The 23782-nt window shown below is 40.5% G+C and overlaps 1 protein-coding gene across 1 annotated transcript; it reads right to left on the bottom strand.

Annotated features, from left to right (window-relative positions):
- Positions 1 to 3822: 3822 nt before the first annotated feature.
- LOC121393819 (coagulation factor VII-like) lies at positions 3823 to 23548 on the bottom strand. The gene is made up of 10 exons (XM_041563408.1): positions 23461 to 23548; positions 19665 to 19745; positions 17507 to 17583; positions 15402 to 15556; positions 13157 to 13181; positions 11763 to 11876; positions 10705 to 10833; positions 7707 to 8485; positions 6493 to 6610; positions 3823 to 4684 (listed from the first exon to the last, which is right to left on the bottom strand). Exons 3-10 carry the CDS (start codon positions 17571 to 17573, stop codon positions 4104 to 4106), a joined length of 1968 nt encoding a protein of 655 aa, XP_041419342.1. The 5' UTR covers positions 17574 to 17583; positions 19665 to 19745; positions 23461 to 23548; the 3' UTR covers positions 3823 to 4103.
- Between the last annotated feature and the right edge of the window lie 234 nt (positions 23549 to 23782).

Consider the following 23782-nt stretch of genomic DNA (forward strand, 5'->3'; position numbering starts at 1 on the left):
GGTATTTGGAGATATTGGTCTCCCGAAGAGAAGATTTGTCATTGGGCAACTAATCTCCCCTGAATCTTAAAGTGTGCCACCACCACCCTAAGAGGGATATAAATGAGCTGGAGAGAGTGCAGAGACTAAGTGCAACTAAACTGGTAAGGGGGATGGAAGACTTAAATTATGAGGAAAGACAGTTGAGGTTGTGGTTGTTTTCTCTGGAGAGAAGGGGCTTGTAAGACATCATAGACCAATACCCATAAAGAGGATCACAGCACCAGAGGCCACCCCTTCAGACTAGAGGAAAATAACTTTTTTATTTGAAGCAACGTAGGTGGTTCTTCACTGTGAGACTGTGGAATGCACTGCCGGATGATTCTGTTCGTGGCAGTGGCATAACTAGATTATACTGGACCCCACAGCAGATTAATTTTAGGGCCCCAACATATCCAGAGGTTGACCTGTTTTACCAATATATGTTATTGCTCATTTATTAGGGCCTCATGCCCCCCCCCCTCCCTAAGCCGCAGGGTCGGCTTCCTCTGTACTTACACCCCTGGTTGGTGCCTTTCAGAGTGGCTTGGATGATTTCTTGAGCAAAAATAATATCAATGGCTATTGTGATACTAAAATCGACATAGTATACATATTGGTATATAGTTTATATATATATGTGTGTGTGTGTATAATATATACAGGTACAGATAGACCTGTGTGCGAGTGTATAGAATGACCTTCAGTGGCTCCAGCCTCTACTGTAGAGGGCAACAAGTGTGACAGAGTTGGCAACTTGAATAGGTAAGGCTACTTGCACATTACACATTTTCCCCACACTCCTAGATAAGACATGCAGAGAAAAAGCAATCTGCTGCCTTCTATGAAAAATCAACATTTTTGCACTGGCAGCGGGTGACTGTTCTCCAACAGAAAATACACCGTGTGCCAGTAACTAAAGGGTCAGGAAGGGACAAGTGTTGTGTCCAGTTCTCTACTTGGAGAGGTAAATGGGCACCCCTGTAAGAGTCGTGACTTCAGGCCTTCCTCTCCCACTCCCTGACTCTTCTCTGCAGCGTTTTTCACACCACTTTAAAAGTGCCAGTATGACTTACTGCTACTTATTTTTTAGCACCCTGTCTACCCCAGTTACTTACCTGTGTGCCAGCCAGAAGCATCTCTTCTTCCAGGGCTGATCAGCAAACATCAATATGGCAGGTTTCATGTCCCACCATGCTTACTAAGAAGCAATTACACACTGCATAAAGTTGCCTGTACTACTGTGTTGTATATCTATCTATCTACATTTTTTTTGGCAAAATCACACTTAAAGTAACAGTTCACCTTTAAGTTAATTTTAGTATGTTATAGAATGGCCAATTCAAAGCAACTTTTCAATTGTCCTTCATATTTCACATCTCTTCTTCTAACTTTTAGCTTTCAAATGGGGGTCACTGACCCCATATAAACAACAAATGCTCTGTAAAACTATACATGTATCGCTATTGCTACTTTTTATTTACCCAGCTTTCTATTTCGGCTCTCTACTATTCATATTCCAGTCTCTCATTCAAATCAGTGCATGGTTTCTAGGATAATGTGGACCCTAGCAACAGATTGCTGAAATTGCAAACTGGAGAGCTGCTGAATACAAAGTTAAATATCTCAAAAAGTACAAATAATGAAAACCAGTTGCAAACTGTCTCAGAATATCCCGCTCTACACCATACTAAAAGTTAATGTAAAGGTGAACAAAATAAAAACTGGGTAAATAGGCTGTGCAAAATAAAAAATGTTTCTAATATAGTTAGTCAAAAATTGAATGTATAAAGGCTGGAGTGACTGGATGTCTAATATAACATAACAGAACACTACTTCCTGCTTTTCAGCTCTCTAATCTGAGTTAGTCAGTGACTTGAAGGGGGCCACATGGGACATAACTGTTCAGCGAGTTTGCAATTCAGCATTCAGCTCAGATTCAATAGCAACATATGGTCCCCTCAATTCACCGATTGGTTACTGCCTGATAACCAATCAGTGTAAACCAAGAGAGCTGCAAAGCAGGAAGTAGTGTTCTGGCTATTATGTAAGACATCCAGTCACTCCAGCCTTTCTACATTACATTTTTGGCTAACTAACTATATTAGAAACATTTTTTATTTTTATACTGAACAATTCCTTTAAATGAAGCCCTGTATGTTGAGTGGACAGGGTAAATGCGTTAATGCATGATGACAAATAGAGGTAATAAGAGAAAAGAAGAGTGTGACAGGAACATGCTTTGACATTTGTAACACCTTTGCTTCTTCTGTGTAATTCAGGAGCATCCCAATACTTCCCATTTGTTGGGATACAGGTATGGGGACCCGTTATCCGAAAACCCGCTATCCAAAAAGCTCAGAATGAGGGAATGTCCATCTCCCATAGACTCCATTTTATCTGAATAATCCAAATTGTAAGATTGATTTCCTTTCTGTAATAATAAAACAGTACCTTGTACATGATCCCAACTAAGATATAGTTGATCCTTTTTAGGCAGCAAAACAAGCCTATTGGGATTGATAAATGTTTACATGATTTTATAGTAGACTTAAGGTATGAAGATCCAAATCACGGAAAGATCCGTTATCTGGAAAAACCCAGGTCCCGGCCATTCTGGATAACAGATCCCATACCTGTACTAGGAAACCAACAGACTGTATGAGCCCAGATATGATAGATAATTTATTCTTTGTTTCATACTATTACTAAGTCCTTGTAAACAACAAACCATGTGTAATAAAATGAGGTCACGTTTGTTAAAAATAGAATTTCCTTCATTATTTCTTTGTAAAGCTCTTCCCAGTGTCGGACTGGTCAGGACACCAGGAAAAGTCCCCGGTGGGCCCAGGTGTCAGTGGGCTCTTGTGCTGCTAAACATTTGGCCTATTTCATGGCCATTCTCTATTTCTATGAGAACAAAGAGGCTAAATAGATGGAATAATAGGTTATAAGATGTATAACTAAAGAGGAGAATAGAGGTTGAATGAGGAGAGGGAGAATAATAGTACTTAGAAAGGGCCCCTGGCCTAAATTTTGTTGGTGGGCCCCTGGTCTAAAGCTTTTTTTGGGCCCCTGGTGTCCCAGTCCGACACTGGCTCTTTCTGTGTATTTGTATAGAACACATACCGATACTGGTTATTATTCTATCTCTGCACAGAAAAAGAAAAGAATAACAACAAAATAAAACTCATATATTTCTAAGCACAATAAAATGGACAGCCTGACATTCCTCTGTGCCCGCAGAACAGCTCATATCATTAACAATATGGCCCCACCGGTGGTTATAATGCTGCAGCCACATTGACATACAGAGTGGGAGCCAATATAAAATATGTGAGCAGGCCCCTTTAACAACAGATACATTTCTCTGTATGTACAGTATGTGTTATCACATCTCTGAGGTCTCCTATTGGGTAATATTAGTTACATGACCAGGGGGCATGATATAATGCAAATGTAGCCTAGGCATTCAAAGAAAGCAAAAATAATCCCCCTATAGTTAAGGCAATTGCCCATATTATCTAGGTCGCAAATGCTGTATTATATAGAAGTACTTTCATTAAAACTGAGCAAAAACAATGAATCTGTATAATAAATACACTGTTGGTAATGTGTTCACTCCATGAGGCTATGAAGCAAATTTATGTAAAAATGCCTTAACTTAAAGGAGAACTAAACCTCCCATGTGATAAGTCCCCACTGGCCCCCTCCTCCCTGCCTCCTCCTGCACAGTGAGCTCCACTGCTCTCACTCTGCAAGTGCGGTCGCTATTTCTAGAGGGGACAGAATTCAGGGGTAAGACTGTGCAGGGGGGGGGCAGTGGAGGGGAGCCAGTGGGGACTTATCACCATGGAGGGTTTAGTTCTCCTTTAATAGCTTTCAAAATATAAAGGGCAGAGGAAGTAACATTTGTAAAATGACAATGTGTAAGTGTCCATGAATGTACGAGGGCCACGGCACTTGATATCTCAGAAGCTGCTCTTTAGTCAGCTCTATATAGTGTACAGGCATGAGATCACATACGTTACTGCCTTTGAACAGTTACTTGGGATTATCGAGACCTCTGTTACAGGAATAAGTAGCTATTGTAATGTGCTGACTAACGACTCCTCGCCCTCCTCAATCTCCATGATTGTCTCCTTTATCCATGCGATATAATTGCCTACTCTTGTGTACACCCCGTACTTTCCTTTTTCTGCACAGCCATCGCCCCAGCTCACCACTCCCACAAGGAACCAGGTGTCATGGAATAAAACTGCAAATGGACCACCACTGTCCCCGCTACATGCATCCTTTACACCTTCCTTGTATCCAGCACAGAACATGTTTCCGGTCAATATATTTTCTGTGGAAGCCATGCATGTATCTTGGCTCACAATCGGCAGTCGTACTTTCAGCAGAAACCGAGTGTAGGGACCAAACTGTCGAGTAGCTCCCCAACCACTCACTTGCCCCGTCTGTCCCTCCTGAGTTAGCATGTTTCCAAGTCCTGGGCTGGGCAAGCAAATAGGTCGAGAATATTCACCAAAAAAAGCAGGACTACGCAGGAACAGCAGAGCAATATCGTGGTCATAGAACTCTGCCAGGAAATGTGGATGGGGAAACACCTGGAGCACAGCAATCTTCTGTTCATCCATGTCTCGGCGGTATGTGTCATAATCCCCTGGGAAATGATATATTGGTAGATACAATAAGGATAATTGGAAGGCAAATAATGTAAAAATGGGTAAAGGTGTTGCACTCTAATGAAAAGGTAATATGATACATTAAAGGGGACTTGCCATCCGCACATAATTGTTTTATAAAGTTATTTGCAAATTCTCTTTTTTTATTAATCCATCCATACCTGTTATAAATGCATTTATAGATGTGAGCTGTCAATCATACATTCCCTTCCATTATTCTGCTGCATTCACAAGTTTTTGGGGTGATAAAAATGCCTTAAAGGGGAACTATCACGAAAATTTTAATTTAATATAAGCTTCTGCATACTTAAATAAGAAACTTTCTAATATAATCAATTAAATATTATGCATTGTTTCTGAAATAATCAAGTTTATGTTCACTATCCAGTGGCGTAACTACTAAGGGAGCAGGGGGTGCGATTGGGGCAGGGTCCGCACCCCCTCGGGCCCCCCAGGCAGCTCGCACGCCACTCGTAAATAGGAAATGCGGCTGTAAATGCGACAGTTTACGGCCGTATGGAGGGGGGCGGGGCCCGGCTGCATGTCCCGCGCCAGGGTCCGCCCCCCTCTAGTTACGTCTCTGTCACTATCCTTCTTTCAGTTAGATCCAATATATCTTATAGGGGGGGGGGCTTCCTTTCCTAACAGATGAATTTGAGCTCACTCAAATAACAGCTCACTCAAATAACAGATTCCAGTACAAACAAAATCTAACCTTTAGCACAAATTCTGCATGTAGAGAGACAGGATTTCTGGTGAGTTTAATAGAGTGAGCTCTAATACATCTTCTAGGCAAAAGGAGCCCCCCTATAAGATATATTGGATCTAACTATCAATGAATATCTGACACCCAACAGATGCTGAGTGAGGAATAATGAAGATAAACTTGATTATTTCAGAAACGATGCATAATATTTAATTAGTTGTATTTAGAAAAGTTTCTTATATCTTATTTCAGTATGCTGAAGCTTATATAAAATTTTCGTTTTCACGATACTTTCCCTTTAATAACAGTGTCCACAAAATGGCACCTGTCTGCTTGCTGTGATTGTGAATTCCAAGACAGCAGAAAACCAAATGTAAATAATTTATATAGTGTAAAGTTAACTTTGCTCAACCAACATGAAAAGGATTTGGAATTATTTCTTATGGTCACAGATCCCCTTTAAATTGATTTGTTACGGTAGATTTATTTACAAGACCTGCAATAGCTCCTTGTAAACAACTAACATCACTGGTTTGCCCTCTAGCTATCTGTGCCTGCAGGAATTGTCATCAATGTGACATAACCCTGTCACTGTGCACAAGGGATAGATTTAAAAAAATAAATAAAAAGTAGGAATTTTCAGACTAAAAAAACTCTGTACTTAGAAAACTGTTTTCTGGGCTTAAGTACCTTTGTGTTAAAAATACAGCATAAAAGTAATCAGTTGCTTGAAAAGGCTATAGAAAAATGCTGACTTCCAGACCGACTCCGCTTGTATTTTTCCCCGTTGACTTTAACAGATTACACAAGTTCTTAAATGGTGTAAAATAGTGTCAAATCCTGCGTTCAGGTGGTGTAAAATAAAACACACACCTTGATAAATTTGCCATTTATTTTACACAAATCTTTACACTTTTTTTCCAGCATCAGTTGTTTAACACAGTATGAAAATAGGCCTCCTGTGAAATGATATTTAAAACTGTCATGCATGAGCTGGTTGGTCCATACATGGCCGCCTTAAATGTAATTTAAATTAGTCTGAACCAGGTACGCTCTTTGTGTAATACTGAAAAGACTCACCGATGGTAACATGATGGGCCGTTTGGCTTTCAAAGCAGTGTGCAGCAGAAAGTACCCACCGACTGCTGATCAGGCTTCCGCCGCAGAAACCAGACCCACGGCTGTTACGGATTAGAACCTAGAAAGGGAACAAAGCTAGTGAAAGTGAGGAAGAAATGTACAGTGCATGGGCAGAGATACTAAAGGCTTGATACAAGTTCAATAGAATAGAATTCTTAATGAATCAGATGCAATTTGTAGGACTGGCCAGATATGGGATGACTTTGACGTAGTTGGCCAGCTTAAAGGGATACTGTCATCGGAAAAAAAAATTATTTTCAATGAATCAGTTAATAGTGCTGCTCCAGCAGAATTCTGTACTGAAATCCATTTCTCAAAAGAGCAAACAGATTTTTTTATATTCGATTTGGAAATCTGACATGGGGCTAGACATATTGTCAATTTCCCAGCTGCCTCAAGTCATGTGACTTGTGCTCTGATAAACTTCAATCACTCTTTACTGCTGTACTGCAAGTTGGAGTGATATCACCCCCCTCCCTTTCCCCCCTGCAGCCAAACAACAGAACAATGGGAAGGTAACCAGATAGCAGCTCCCTAACACAAGATAACAGCTGCCTGGTAGATCTAAGAACAACACTCAATAGTAAAAATCCATGTCCCACTGAGACACATTCAGTTACATTGAGAAGGAAAAACAGCAGCCTGCCAGAAAGCATTCCTCTCCTAAAGTGCAGGCACAAGTCACATGAATGGGGGCAGCAGGGAAATTAACAATATGTCTAGCCCCATGTCAGATTTTAAAATTGAATATAAAAAAATCTGTTTTCTCTTTTGAGAAAGGCATTTCAGTGCAGAATTCTGCTTGAGCAGCACTGATGTGTTTTGAAAAATATGTTTTTTCCAATGATAGTATCCCTTTAAATATATTGCAATATATGGACAAACAATCCCTGTTTTGTTTAAAGGGTAAGGCATTTTTCAGTAGCAGTATGCACAAAATGTCTCTGTCTTAAATATATTGATAATGGGTTGAGTGATAATGGGTTGTATTTGTCTATATGTATTTTGTGATCACAGCCTCATTGCACCCCCGCCTAATGGTTTTAAAATTAGTGGCGAGCACAACTTTCCCTTGTTTGTATATACAAATATATATCATACATTCTCTGCACCATAAGAAAAAGTACTTATTGCAGTTGAGAGGCATTACACACCTGCCAGGGGCACTGGCCAAGTTCACAGCGCATCCCTCCAACAATGCGAACGTTCCCATCGGATGTATAATAATCAGGCTCCACTGAGGCCTGCTCATAGTTCTCTTCCCAAGCTGACTTCATAGTCCCAGATCTGGAAGCTCGTACAGATCCACCAATCTCATTAAGATCTAAGCTGGTCCTATTAATAGGCCTCTTTTCAGCAGTAGGAACATCACCTTGCCTCCATTCTGTTTCATTCCTTCCCCCTGTCTCAGCTGGTAAATCCCCCACAACTGTACTGAGTATTTCAGTATCAGGATCTTTTGTTGAAGTTCTATTCATATCGTGAATCCAAGCATTCCCATCCACCTGCCGACTTTCTGTTGTCTCATTCAGACTGTTCCCCAAGCTATTTATGTTGGGTACAGATTCAGCACTCTCATTCCTACTGTGCCTCTCAGATGAATCAGTCTTGTTATGTGTCCAGTCTAATTCAATATTAGGATTGATTTCAGTTGATCCGTTTGTACTGTGGAGAGATGGAAAAGCTGTGCTACCATTGCTGGCTTCTTTCTCAAAATCATCCCTTTCCTTCCCTGTCCCGGCACTGGAATGTGGAGTGTCAGTTCGATTTTCCTCAGTTTCATTACTACCGTGAGCCATTGCATTGTCTCTCCCCTGGAGTATTCTTCCATTCTCATTACCCATGTTTCCTTCACTAGAGAAGGAAGGATTGTCTGAAATAGGATCGAATAGGGAACGTGTTGAACTGGCTGTCAAACCACAAGGAAATTGAGCTGTGAAGAGTTAAAGGAATATCATTGATTATATCTGTAGTTGCCAATTATTCTCCAAGTTATTATTTCCAATTATTTTCCTGTTTAAACCTGCACAAGGAGAGATATACAGTAAGGGGCAGATTTATCAAGGGTCGAATTTCGAGGGTTAATAAACCCATGAATTCGACCCTCAAAGTAAAATCCTTCGAATTCGAATATCGAATTCGAAGGATTTTAAAGCAAATACCTTGATCGAATGATTCGAAGGATTTTAATCAATCGATCAAAGGATTTTTATTCGATCACAAAAAACTTATTAAAGTGCTGGGGAAGGTCCCCATAGGCTAACATTGAACCTCGGTAGGTTTAAACTGCCGAAGTAGGTAGTCGAAAGTATTTTTTAAAGAGACAGTACTTCGACTATCGAATGGTCGAATAGTCGAATGATTTTTAGTTCGAAACGTTCGAATCGAAGGACGTAGTAGCCTATTCGATGGTCGAAGTACCCAAAAAAATACTTCGAGGTTCGAAGTTTTTTTCATTCGAATCCTTCACTCGAGCTTAGTAAATGTGGAACATTGGAAAGCAGAGCTGTCCGGCACTCAAATGGATCCACGGGACCAGAGATATTCAGTTAAAAAAATGATTTTTTAAAAATAAAAGCTGTATCTCCATCCACCCTACGTGTTTCGCACCCCTCAGGGTGCTTAGTCATAGGCGAAACGAGTAGGGTGGATGGAGATACAGCTATATTTTTAATTTTTCTACCAATAAAATCATTTTTTAACTGAATATATCTGGTCCTGTGGATCCGTTTGAGTGCCGGTCAGCTCCGCTTTCCAATGTTCTGCTGTACCGCTCCCTAAAGCTGGGGATCTTGGGCTGGTGCACCCGGACCACTTTTACTATTTGGTGAGTGATTATATATCTAATTCTGGAGCACCTTGTCGTTTTTCTAACCATTTGAAGTTAGTAAATGTCCCCCTAAGTATTGTTAGTGTAAATGTAATGTTACCTAGGCCCCTGCTTTCCCCAGATGTACTCACTATAAGCCCCTCTTTGGCACTCTTTTTCCGAGTGGCGTCTTTCTCTTCCCTCTCATGCTCAGTCTCTCTGCATAAACCATTTTGAAGAAGTAACAAATGCAACAGAATACAGCAGTTATTTTAAATGTGACATTATTGTAGTAATCCCTAGCATAATCCCTAGCACAGGAGTCCTCGACCGCTGGGCCGTGGCCCAGAACCGGCCCACGGACACTCCTGCACTGGGCCACTGAACCTTTTTTGAACAGGGGACTAGTGCAGGGGTGGGGTCGGTGGGGTCCAAACTTGCTGCCGACCCCCACTGACCCCCCATGCCCCCACCGCCACCCCAAGCTGCCCGACCCCGCCGACCCCACCCCTGCACTGGTCCCGTGTTCAAAAAAGGTTGGGGACCCCTGCCCTAGCATACATACCCTTTGGGAAGTCTCATAGAAAGAACGCCATCTGACAAAGCCTAGGGCTGTTTTACCAACTGTCACATAATTGTGTGCCAATGCCTTTTTTCATTGTATATCAGTATCTGACAAAGAGTAGCTCATTTATTTATTTTATAAACAGTATAGTTTTACAGATAAACTAAACAATAACTCAGATCCCACAACATGTTCCCAGTGCAAATAACCTCCTTTTTATTTTTAATATTGCTTTAAGTCTTGTGCGGCACCATAATTCATTAAAGATTCGACAAATAAAAGCTTTGACTGAATCCTAGGACTTTTTCGTGATCAAATTCAATCCCTTAATGTATTGTGAATCACTGGACAAATGAAGGTGAAATTTTTTTCAGATGATGCGTTTATTAAGTAATTTTCTTATACAGCTATGGGACCTGTTATCCAGAATGCTCTGGAGCTGGAGATTTCAGGATAAGGGGTCTTTCCATAATTTGGATTAAGTTTACTAAAAATTAATTTAAACATTCAATAAATCCAATCGACTGATTTTGCTTCCAATTAGGATTAATAATTCTTAGCCTAATTAATTAATCTTAGCTTCAACCAAGTACAAGGTACTTTTTTATTTTTACAGAGAAAAAGAGAATCAATTTTAAAAATCTGAATTATTTGATTAAAATGGAGTCTATGGGAGATTCCTCTAATTTGGAACTTTCTGGATAATGGATCCCATATTTCTATTTGAATTGAATATGCAATTTTACACCATTGCTAGCTATAACATAGGCTTACCTACCAGACTTGGCACATTTTTTGCCATCCTCCTGTAGAGCGTACCCCAGTGCACAGGAGCAGCTGACACTCTGAGTAGTGTCCGTACAGTACTGCCAGCAGCCTCCATTCTTATACCAACATTCATAACGCTCTGTGGGAAAAAGGCCACGTGGGTACTACATATTATGCTCAGAGATTCACAGGACCATAGAAAGAGATTGTAGTCTATCTATTAGCTGTCTGCCCCTCTAATCCGTAGCAGGATTTTAAATTTGTATTCCTTATGCCTAGTGAAGTGAGTGGGTGTTATGTTTAAAGCTGGTCGTAGATGTGCAGATAAAATAGTGCAAAACTTTGTTTCTGTTTGTTTTTGGTTTCGGACCATGTGTGGGCTCCAAATAATTGTCCTGCCGATTTTGGTCATTTAGTCAATCAGACATGTTAGAATAATATCTTTGCACGATGTCACTTCCAATGAAAATGCGTCTGGCAACCCCTCGCCACCCAACTGGGGAGATTTTGTTTTCTTAAAAATAATCAATTATATTGGCACCCGAGGGCCATCTCCCTAAAGCTGCCCCCCTAGGTATGGGCCCTTGGGTACCTATATATATATAAATACTGCCCTACATATCATGCAATTAATTCTAGCTCAACTTGCAGTCTGAGTGTCAACAGAAATTATAGGGCCCCATTATACCGAGTTAAACAGGACTTCCCTCTTTTGTGCTAGGTTGACCCCCATGATGTTTGACACTGGCAACTAAGTAGGTGGGTCCCAATTTAAATAAATAAAATAGCACTCTTAATCAAGCCTTCCCTCTTATTCCTCATTATGCATAAATACGCCCACAATCCTGCCAAACCTTGACCATTACCTACAAATCACATTCCTTTTAATTTCTGTGGACTGGATTATCACACCTGCCACTTATTACTACAGGGCATCTGATAGGGCTCCCATCCCCCTAGCCTCAATGGCTGCTATGAACTCTTTACAGCAATCTCTTTTCTTCTGCATTTATTTCTTTAAATATTTTTGCATAGGGCCACATCAGCCTTAGCTTGTTTGTACCTTACCATTTTCACAGTGTCTCCCATTATATTTTGGAGGACACAGACATGTGTAAGTGTAGTGGTACTGTTGGCATATTCCTCCGTTTTGGCATGGGTTTTCTTTGCAGGGACTGAGATCTAAATGAAGATGGTTATTCTGTTAAATGTACAGAAATATACATTACATAGAAACATAAACATGGAGGCTACACTGTTGCATTAGTAACTGATATCGAAAAGACACATGAGTCAAGTTCAGCCTGTTGCCCAAGTAAATTCTACCCAACTTGTAGATGATTCAGAAGGTGAAAAACACCATCTGAAATTATATCCAATTAAAGGGTACAACATTCTTCCAGACTTGAAATGGACAAACAGTAGAGAAAAGAAATCCATCTCGACTCAACCTCAAGCAGACCAGCCCCTGGTTCTGAAGAATAACAAAACATTAGCCTTATGTCTCACTGAAGAGGTATACAGCTGTTTATTGTACCATCGAGTGGATCTAATTTTTAGAAAGGAATGCCACAATGTCAGAATTTTTATGGTAATAAAGTCTTCTGCTCCTTAAACCTCCTTTCTTTGAATCATAAGTTAAGCCCTTGTGTCCTCTAGAAATAACCAATTATGATCAGGGAGCCAGAAAGACATATTTACAAAATGTACAAAATGTAAAATCATTCAATACATGATGGATTTGGCTAATCAGATGTTATGACCAGACCCCCCCCCCATCTATAGACTAGCAGCTAGTCTAATAGGTCTATATATAAATATATACAAGTACAAATGATTAGTACAGTTTTTGGTGGGGAGGTGACTGAGAATTGTAAGTACTGAGTGAGGTATGCACTGGGGTACTGTTGTTGTCCTGTAGGCTATGTCAGCAATGTTTGGTGGTACTGATGCACTGTTCCCTGTTAAAGGGTCAGTACACACCTAAAAAAACCTTTGCTAAAAATGGGAACAATAAATCGGACTTGTTTTAATTAATTTAAATATCCTTATATTCCTTTTTATTACCATTCTAAAGCACAAATGAGAAAGTTGGGCTATTTCCCCTATCTACATTTAAACAAACAACCCCCTTCTTTAGCTAAACAGCAGCCTTTGAACAGCTCATTATCAGGGGCTTCTCAGTGGACTGTAATTTATCAGCTCCTGTGAAGTTCTGTTGGCTTCATATTCTTGTTTAGGGCCAAAAATAACAAAAAACATAGATGTTTCTTGATTAAAAAAACAGGCAAAAGTATGTTCAGCACAAGCTCTATTTGTTAAGCTCACGTTGAAAAGGGCCTTTACTTCTTAGCATCTTTGATTATGGTGCAAAACACCTCTCTGGCACCAAAAAATGTACATTATTTTTTATTTATTTCAAATTATCTCTTTGCATTATAAATGTTCCATCTGTAACTCACCTTTATAATGGTACCAAAACTCTGTCTGCAAAAACAGAAAACACTAAGCATTAATACGGCAACATGTACCATATTCTATCCATCCAGTAGATCATTGGTCTCCAAAATGTGGGACTTTCCCCTAGCAGGGCACATAACATTGGTTAGAGGGGCCCAGTCTGAAGGAAATGTTTGGGTGAATGCATTTTTCTGGCCCAGATACTCCCGAGAGGCTACAAGTATGTAATGTTCTAGATATACGGCTTAATGACTGATGTTTCCTTTGTTTGGATCTTTGTCATGATCTAAGCAGAGCCTTGGACAAATGTTAACCCTGAAAAGGGAACTTGATCCAAATAAGTCCAAAAAGATAGAGATCCAGATCAGTTGTATCTCATAGCATTGTATTTGTATATATATATATTTATATATAAAAACAAGGGAAAGTTGTGCTCACCGCTAATTTTTAAAACCATTAGGCGGGAGTGCAATGAGGTTGTGACCACAAAATACATATAGACAAATACAAGAGTCCTCTGCACTCAACCCATTATCAATATATTTAAGACAGAGACATTTTGTGCATACTGCTACTGGAAAATGCCTTACCCTTTAAACAAAACAGGGATTGTTTGTCCATATATTGCAATATATTTAAGCTGGCCAACTACTTCAAAGTCATCCCATATCTGGCCAGTCCTACGCTTAATTTTATCTAATTCATTAAGAATTCTATTGCTTCATTATACATTTTATACGTAGTCCCTTTGTAAAATGTATAATGAAGCAATAGAATTCTTCTCGTTATCAGTATGTGCAAAATGTCTCTGTCTTCAATATACTGATAATGGGTTGAGTGCAGAGGACTCTTGTATTTGTCTATATGTATATATATATATATATATATATATATATCTATATATATATATATATATATATATATATATATATTACCTCTGTAATGTTATGCAATACAGCTGATCTGGATTTATATATATATATGTATGTGTGTGAGTTATCTAACCGAGGGATGAGCAATTTGAGGCCATCCAAATAGGGATGGGCGAATTTGACCCGTTTCGTCAAAAATTCGACGTTGACGAAATGTTGCCGACGCCGACGTCTATGGGCGTCATAACAATTTTGTCGTGCAGCGAATTTTTTTTTGATGCGCGTCTTTTTATTTTGATGCACAACGCCCTGGGCGTCATTTTTTCGGCAAACCAAGGCGAAAAAATTCAGCCATCCCTACATCCAAATACTGCTGGGAACGATAATGCAATTCCAGTTCTTCATGTTATCATGAAAACGATTTGTGCCTTACAATGAGAAAGCTAACTGGGGCTCATGGGAGTTGTAGATCTGTAACAGGATTGCAGGGCCGGAACTAGGGGTAGGCGGGGGGTGCTGGGCAGGTACCTCTTAAACTATCTTTTGCCTACCCCTAGTCCGTTATCACAGCTCTCTTTGGTTTCCCACCCTCCGGTGCTCTCTCCCCTCTGTCACTCTTCCCCCCGTCGCTCTCTCCCCCCCTTCCCTCTGTCGCTCTGCCCCTTTCCCCTCCCCTCCGTTGCTCTCCTCCCTTCTGTCAATTTCCTCCCCTGTGTCCCCTCCCCTCCGTTGCTCTCCTCCCTTCTGTCAATTTCCTCCCCTGTGTCCCCTCCCCTCCGTTGCTTTCCTCCCCTCTGTCGCTCCCCTCCCCTCCCTGCAAGTTGCAGTTCATCTGTGCCGTGCGCGCACACACATGTGGAGGGGGGAGCGGGGATGCCGGCTGTGTTGCCTAGGGTGGCTGGCAGGCTTGGCCCAGCCCTGCAGGATTGTTTTCTATCAAACTATTCTGCTAGAGATTAACAATGGGTGAATAAATTTACTAGGCGTGAATCCACGGCGAATTTCCATGTTTCGCAGCCAGCAAATAAATCTGCGAAAATGTAGAGAAGATTCACCCGTGAAAAATCTGTTGCCTCAAAAAAAAATTGCCACGTGTCAGAATAGTCGTGTGCATAAAAATTGGTGTGTGTCAAAAATATTTGGATGCCCATTGACTTTAATGCATTTTGACAAAATAAGTGCGCTTATAAAAATTGTTGCAGGTGTCGAAAATTTACGTGCATCAAAATTGTTTTGACTCCCTTTTTTGACTTCAATGCATTTTGAGAATTTTTCGCCGGGACAAATTCACCCATCACTACTATAGAGGCATTGGCAAAAAAGAAAAAGTAACTGATCACAATGAAATACTCTTGTGAGTAGAAAGGCTGCTTACAGTTTTCTCCTGGGACTTGAAAATCTCCCGAGCCTCCTCTTTGGAGCAGGCCTCTTCATAGCATTCCCGCTCTAGATTGCCAGGACGTATTTCTTCCATGAACTGATTGGCACGCTTCCTTAGGATGTGGTGAGCTCTCTGGCGCTGTAGGAACACTTGCACAAAAAGAAGGGGAGATTATTACATTGTTACAAAGGATTATTTGAGTGTAAGTAGTAACCAGTTAGTAACCACTAGAGGGGAATCCACTTTTTTACGGAAGCACAAATACATTTTCCAGGGTGTTTTGTAAAATTCAATCCATTCATTTCATAATAAATAATGCTATAGACAGCCCCCATTTATTGGCTTTACAGGGGGGGCAGTTTGGACCTCTGTGTGCTAGAAATACCAGGGACTGTTTATAATCTCAGTTCAGACAAATTCCTGGTAAAGGGCTGGTATCTTAAAGGGGTGGTTCACCTTTAAGTAAACTTTTAGTATGTTATAGAATGGCTAATTCTAAGCAACTTTTCCATTGGTCTTCATTATTTTTTTTTTATAGTTTTATAATTATTTTCTTCTGACTCGTTCCAGCTTTCAAATGGGCGTCGCTGACCCTCATCTAAAAAACAAATGCTCTGTAAGGCTACAAATGTATTGTTATTGCTAATTTGTGTTTCTCATCTTTCTAGTAAGGTCCACTCCTATTCATGGTTGTTAGGATAATATGGGCCCTAGCAGCCAGATTGCTGAAATTGCAAACTGGAGAGCTGCAAATTGTCTCAGAATATTAGTCTCTACATCATACTAAAAACTTAAAGGTGAACAACCCCTTTAAATGGAGATGTGTTTTTTCATGTGATGTTTTTATAAAAAAACCTCTTTCTTTATATTTTTAAAAAGGTCATATACTATAGTTGTATCCCAGCATAATATTATGAATCCAGGCATGTATTGATGGAAAAGTGCAAGATCCATGATACAGTTGTGTCTATTTTTCAATAACAAATTCATCAAAAGTAAAATCGAACGCACATAAATAAAAGGAAAAAGTAAAAAGATTCCCTCTATCATAGTAACCAGAACTAAATGGTGTAAGTTGTATAAAAGGAAGAATAAGATGTAGAGTACAGTAAGTTGCCATATGGTATTAAGGGGCAGATTTATCAAGGGTCGAATTTCGAAGTCATGGGAGTTTTTTTGAACTCCCATGACTTCGAAATTCGAATAAAAAAAGATCAACCGAAATTTATTTCAAAATTCAAAGTTTTTTTCTGAGGGTAAATAGGCTGTATTCGATTGTAATTGAAGTAAGATCGTATTCAATTGAATTCAATTCAAAGTATTTTCAAAAAAAACACAATTGACTCCAAATAGGTTCAAGAGGTCCCCCATAGGCTAAAACAGCAATTCGATTCAGGTTTTAGATGGCGAATGGTTGAAGTCGAAATTTTAAAGAAACAGTATATGATTAATTTCAATATTCGAATTTTCAAATTTTTTTCAAAATTTAATCAAATTTGGACTATTCCCTAGTCGAAGAACACAAAATAGTTCAAAATTCTAATTTTTTTAATTGGAATTTTCAATTTGACCCATTATAAACCTGTGCCTAAGTGTCTCCCTTTTAGTGACATTATTTTTTTCATTATCTATTATCCCCTCCAATGGCTGTTGGTTGGTGACAGCACACCTAGATCTCTAGGCACAGACTATTTCCCTATTGCCTGCCTTATAGTATTTAAGTGGTCCCTGTTTGAGGTCAGTTGTTTCACCAATTTCTTTGGGTTGTGGGAGCCCACCAATGAAATCTATGCCCTGGTCCCCCTGGTTTGAAGTCAATTTTTTTTGTGTGTTTTTAATTGTTTAAATTTTTTTGTGAGCAGATAATGAATTGCATGGAATGCCTTCTCATTTGATCTAATGCTATTCACCCGTGGGTTCAGGTGGTGCCACTGGAATGAAGAAGAGACAATTTCAAGAGTTTTTTCTGACCACAGAATATGAATTTACTTTGACAATAAAATGCCCCAATTCACCCCATGTGCCATTGCCCCAAGGCTCGTAGCAGACAGGGTACTGTAGGGAGATGAAACAATATGTAACACTTTCTGAAACAATACCTGCGCCATGAGATACACTGGAGAGCAGTAACAATGTTGTATAGAGATAAACTGCAAACATCTTCATGCTTTATTATCTGAAAAGGAAGATGCAGAAACACTGATCACTTCCAAAGTGAGTGAAATGAAAAAGCAGGTAGTAACACAATGAATTGAGGCCCATAAGGCCTGTTGTTCTTTATGACTGAAAGGTGATCCCATGCAGGGAAGGGGTAAGGCAGAAGGGTACTAGGCCCGGACTGGCAATCTGTGGTTTCTGGCAAATGCCAGAGGGGCTGCTGTATGGTTCCATAGAAAGTTACCATATAGTGGGCTGGTAAGGGGCTGTATGGGCCTCTGTGTACTTGGAATGGCAGGGCCTATTTTGACTCCCAGTCCAGGCCTAGAGACTACAAGTCAAGGATCCCCCCAAGTGGCAATACTGGTGAGCTATAAAGAAAGAAGCCAGGGATGGTAGGGATATAACTCCAGGGCCACCATCAGCAGCATGGTGTAGTTCTTTATTGTGTTCATGTGGGGACCCAGGCAGATCACTTTCACAGGGTCTCAAGATTTCTGAAGATGCCCCTGAATAACTCCATCAGAAAGGGTATGCAGTAGTTTATGGAAACAATTCTGTTAAATTGTGGAGGTCCAGGTACTTATGCCTCAGACATACATGGTTTACTCAGTGTCTGCCTCGCTGGTGTAACTAGATGTTACTGGGCCCACAGCAAATTCAATGTAGGGTCCCAAAACATTAGTAAATCAAGTTATTCTACCAAGAGCTATTGAAATTTCTATTTAAAGGGGATGTAAAGGCAAAAAAATAAAATCCAATTTTTACTTTCTTTAAAGGGATACTGTCATGGGAAAAAAAATTTTTTTCAAAATGAATCAGTTAATAGTGCTGCTCCAGCAGAATTCTGCACTGAAATCCATTTCTCAAAAGAGCAAACAGATTTTTTTATATTCAATTTTGAAATCTGACATGGGGCTAGACATTTTGTCAATTTCCCAGCAGCCCCTGGTCATGTGACTTGTGCTCTGATAAACTTCAATCACTCTTTACTGCTGTACTGCAAGTTGGAGTGATATCACCCCCTCCCTTTTCCCCCCCAGCAGCCAAACAAAAGCACAATGGGAAGGTAACCAGATAACAGCTCCCTAACACAAGATAACAGCTGCCTGGTAGATCTAAGAACAACACTCAATAGTAAAAACCCATGTCCCACTGGGACACATTCAGTTACATTGAGAAGGAAAAACAGCAGCCTGCCAGAAAGCATTTCTCTCCTGAAGTGCAGGCACAAGTCACATGACATGGGGCAGCTGGGAAATTGACAAAATGTCTAGCCCCATGTCAGATTTCAAAATTGAATATAAAAAAATCTGTTTGCTCTTTTGAGAAATGGATTTCAGTGCAGAATTCTGCTGGAGCAGCACTATTAACTGATTCATTTTGAAAAAAATTTTTTTTCCCATGACAGTATCCCTTTAATGAAAAAGAAATCTCCAATCTCCAATCTACTTTAATTAAAAAATGTGAATGTTTATATAAGAAATTCCCCCTTCGTTTTACTTGCTCTGAATGCCGAGGATAGAAACTTCAGACGGTCCCTAAATGCTCTGCAGGGAAACAATCATACTTTCAAACTGTAGGGGGGGTTCCCCCCACCTTATTTCCCAGAACTCAAGCAGCTTTGTTTGTTTCCCTGTAGAGCAGCCAGCGACCGTGTAGAGATTCATATCCGCAGACCCAGTGCATTCTGCATATTCTGATTATTCATCAGTTTTGATGTATAGGCTTCTATGGCAGATATTATTTGACTGTTGCTTGGTCTTGCAAAGATGTTTAACAAAGTTACAAGATGACAGCCCCCTGTGGCCAACTTTGAAAGCATAAATCATTAGTTTAATGTGTCTTCTGGTGCAGCAAGTTCATGTTTATATTTAGTATACACAATACAGCATTTCTAGCTTTATTCTAGTTAAGACTTTAGTTCCCCTTTAATGCCTAACTGGGCTACACTCCTAGGTCTGCCTTTTTCTATTGTTCAGATTGCCAGAGCTGTATTTCGGGGTGTTTGGGACCATTATTGTTAATTAAGGAACCATTTCACAGATTTAATGTCATTTCTTTTTTTTCTTTAAGACATTTATGGCCTTAAAGTCTTACCTTATGAAGTGTTTGTTTGTTTCTTATATATCTGGAAACATCTTTTTTTTTTCTTCCTATTACCCGCTTCTGGGCCAGTCACTGCACAAAACATAATCACTTCCACTTAGTCTTTTCCATGAACCTGGAGGATTTCCATCCAAAAGTAACTACACTTTACCCATAATCTGAATAAAGGGATCTTCAGGTGGATCTCAACAGGTAAATGGACTGTTACATAATTAATATGAAAGAGTTTTGACAAAATTAGGGACCCTAATAATTCGAATTCCGCACAGGCTGGACATGGTTTAGTTGAAGGGGGTATTTACTGCAACCAGGGGCGATCCTGGCCCCTCCGCCGCCTGAGGCAGCAGCAGTTGCTGCTGCCCCCCCTCCCCCAGAAATTTGCTCTTAAAGTACCAGGAGTACTGAGGCGACAGCCTCAACTCGCCTCATTGGCGAAGCACCCCTGACTGCAACTGAATTTATTCAATTTTTTTTATTAAAACAATTTAACTCCTTTATCAAAAAATCAGCTCAAAAAAGTTGGTGATGGAAAAGGAAAAGTCTCTACAAAATTGTGCAACAATTCGAATCATACTACCTTTTAAAATTTGACGCTATAATCAAAACTCGATTATCGCATGAAAAACAGCGCAGATCACAATGTCAAGAAGCATTTTCGAATTGTAAAAGGGGCATCTGCCATTGACTTCTACATGACCTCAACAGCCGGAGAACTTTTGGATTAGTTTTTTTAGCAACTTTGGGGTATAATAGATCTCTAGAAATTCCCCCTAAGATTTTCCCCCTACAAATTTGACCGGAAAAAAACTGAGGCTTCATAAATAAGCCCCTAAATGATTCACATGGCTAAATAAATTGCAATCGCCCATATGCAATAAAAGACACAAGGACTTACTCAGTGCAGTAACCCATTTTTGCATTTGCTGTTAAACACATGACCAGTAAATTCTTCCTGTTGGTTGCTATGGGATACTGCACCTGGGCAAACTGAGGGGCCTGTTTATCATGTTGTGTAAACATTGTAGAGAAACATCACCTGTGATGTTGACCATAGCAACCAATCAGATATTTGCCTTTGTTTTCTAACTTGTAGGTGACTATTGAAATCTAATTGCTGATTGGCTACTACGGGCAACATCACCGGTGATGTTTTTCTACAATGTTATCCACAGCATGATAAATAGATCCCTTAGTGTCTTTTATTCCATTAGCACAATTAGTTTCAAGCCCAGCTAAATATATTTGGCAAACATGGCATTTATTGAAACAATGCCCTTTCATGCCAAAACCATAACTATATACAATAATGTCACACAAGTTAACCGTCAAGTAACAAATGGCACAAAATGTAATAAATTCCAGTTATGTAGGAGGAAATCACAGGCACATGTCATTCAGTACATTCACTCCTGGACATTTCTGGCTTGATGGTGACAGTTGTGTCTATGGCCTCACGAGCCACTTTACCAAATGAAGACATTAATGTATTGATAACTTTGAAAAGCACCAACTGCCAAGAGCCAATAGAGATTTCCCACCAGTTCCTCTGCACATTCTGCCCACAGTCAAGTTATATCACCAAGCTGGTCCTAAACAATCACATTGTACAACCTGAACCACTGCAGATAAGTATTTTGTTTCAAGGTATTTGCTTCTTCTATTCGTGACTTCTGATTGCTGGGCAGTTTCATTCAAAAATAAAAATCATTGGTGCCAGAAAGTGATTGTGAAATGACACTTTGAAACCACCTTATTGCCACATATGTTTATCATTCCTCTATAGATGTACATGCAAGGTCTCTGTTAGTGATTATGGAAACAGACTTTGTTATCTATGTAAAGGATTGTCAGACCTATGGCCCTTCAGCTGTTTTTAAACAAGTCACAGACCACCCCCATCAGCTGTCCTTGTGGATCATTGAATTGTACTTCAGCAGCAATTGAAGGGATATGGGTCGAGTTTCAATGTCTTGCTTTCACTACCACGCCATAATCTACCTGCTATACCATTGTCACAGTTATTTAACAGTGCCTATAATCCTGATGTTATAGCACCCTCATACCCACACATACCTGCTCCCCCACAGCCACAATCTCACTGCTACTATAGGCACCATCTCTCCCTACTATACCTGTTATCCCACAGCCACAGTCCCTTCCCAAATACTATTATTCAACTGTTACTATAGGCACCATCTCTCCCTACTATACCTGCTATCCCACAGTCACACTCCCTTCCCAGAGACTATTATCCCACTGTTACTATAGGCACCATCTCTCCCTACTATACCTGCTATCCCACAGTCACACTCCCTTCCCAGAGACTATTATCCCACTGTTACTATAGACACCATCTCTCCCTACTATACCTGCTATCCCACAGTCACACTCCCTTCCCAGAGACTATTATCCACTGCTACTATAGGCACCATCTCTCCCTACTATACCTGCTATCCCACAGCCACAGTCCCTTCCCAGAGACTAACATCCCACTGCTACTATAGGCACCATCTCTCCCTACTATACCTGCTATCCCACAGCCACAGTCCCTTCCCAGAGACTATTATCCCACTGTTACTATAGGCACCATCTCTCCCTACTATACCTGCTATCCTGACACACTCCCTTCCCAGAGACTATTATCCCACTGTTACTATAGGCACCATATCTCCCTACTATACCTGCTATCCCACAGTCACACTCCCTTCCCAGAGACTATTATCCCACTGTTACTATAGGCACCATCTCTCCCTACTATACCTGCTATCCCACAGCCACAGTCCCTTCCCAGAGACTATTATCCCACTGTTACTATAGGCACCATCTCTCCCTACTATACCTGCTATCCTGACACACTCCCTTCCCAGAGACTATTATCCCACTGTTACTATAGGCACCATATCTCCCTACTATACCTGCTATCCCACAGTCACACTCCCTTCCCAGAGACTATTATCCCACTGTTACTATAGGCACCATCTCTCCCTACTATACCTGCTATCCCACAGTCACACTCCCTTCCCAGAGACTATTATCCCACTGTTACTATAGACACCATCTCTCCCTACTATACCTGCTATCCCACAGTCACACTCCCTTCCCAGAGACTATTATCCACTGCTACTATAGGCACCATCTCTCCCTACTATACCTGCTATCCCACAGCCACAGTCCCTTCCCAGAGACTAACATCCCACTGCTACTATAGGCACCATCTCTCCCTACTATACCTGCTATCCCACAGACACACTCCCTTCCCAGAGACTATTATCCCACTGTTACTATAGGCACCATCTCTCCCTACTATACCTGCTATCCCACAGCCGCAGTCCCTTCCCAGAGACTATTATCCCACTGTTACTATAGGCACCATCTCTCCCTACTATACCTGCTATCCTGACACACTCCCTTCCCAGAGACTATTATCCCACTGTTACTATAGGCACCATATCTCCCTACTATACCTGCTATACCACAGCCACAGTCCCTTCCCAGAGACTAACATCCCACTGCTACTATAGGCATCATCTCTCCCTACTATACCTACTATCCACCCCCCCCACACACACACACACACATGTACCTTTATCTTCTTACAGCCCTGACTTTGGCAAAGGAGAGAGGTGGGGGGCAGTGGCAATGGCTTCAGGAAGGGAGCGAGTCTGGGCCCATGGGGCCCACCGGGTTTTTTTTCAGGGTCCCACCTGTGTAGTCCGACCCTGTCCATCTGCATTCCTGCATTGAGGTGTTAGCTACTTATTTAATAAATATTATTTGCAGCACCTACCTTGGTCAAAATATGGACAGGACCAGATCTGGGAATGTCTCAGTTTCACAAGGGGTTGGATCCCGCTCCGTGTGGAAGTAGGAAAATGTACTTTCACACAGTGAGTGGGCAGCACAGCAAGGTCTGTAGAGCACCCTTGGTTAATCATCAAGACAAGCAAATATTGACAATGATTACACAAACATACACATGATAAAGCATACACATGTTTTTGGAGATGCCAGTAAGAGGTAGATGATATTGTTGAAGTATTAAGCTGTACTGAAAACTCTGAATAGAATTTGGAAAAACAATTATGGATGCATTGAACACTCCAATTCAG

The sequence above is a fragment of the Xenopus laevis genome, chromosome 5L, assembly GCF_017654675.1.
Source record: "Xenopus laevis strain J_2021 chromosome 5L, Xenopus_laevis_v10.1, whole genome shotgun sequence".
Taxonomy (NCBI): domain Eukaryota; kingdom Metazoa; phylum Chordata; class Amphibia; order Anura; family Pipidae; genus Xenopus; species Xenopus laevis.

Coding starts and splice junctions, on each gene's coding strand:
- LOC121393819 (XM_041563408.1), bottom strand. CDS start 17,573: ATGAAGATGTTTGCAGTTTATCTCTATACAACATTGTTACTGCTCTCC. Junction 15,557..17,506: donor CAGTGTATCTCATGGCGCAG/GTATTGTTTCAG, acceptor TTTTTGTGCAAG/TGTTCCTACAGCGCCAGAGA. Junction 11,877..13,156: donor GTTTTGGTACCATTATAAAG/GTGAGTTACAGA, acceptor ATCTTCATTTAG/ATCTCAGTCCCTGCAAAGAA.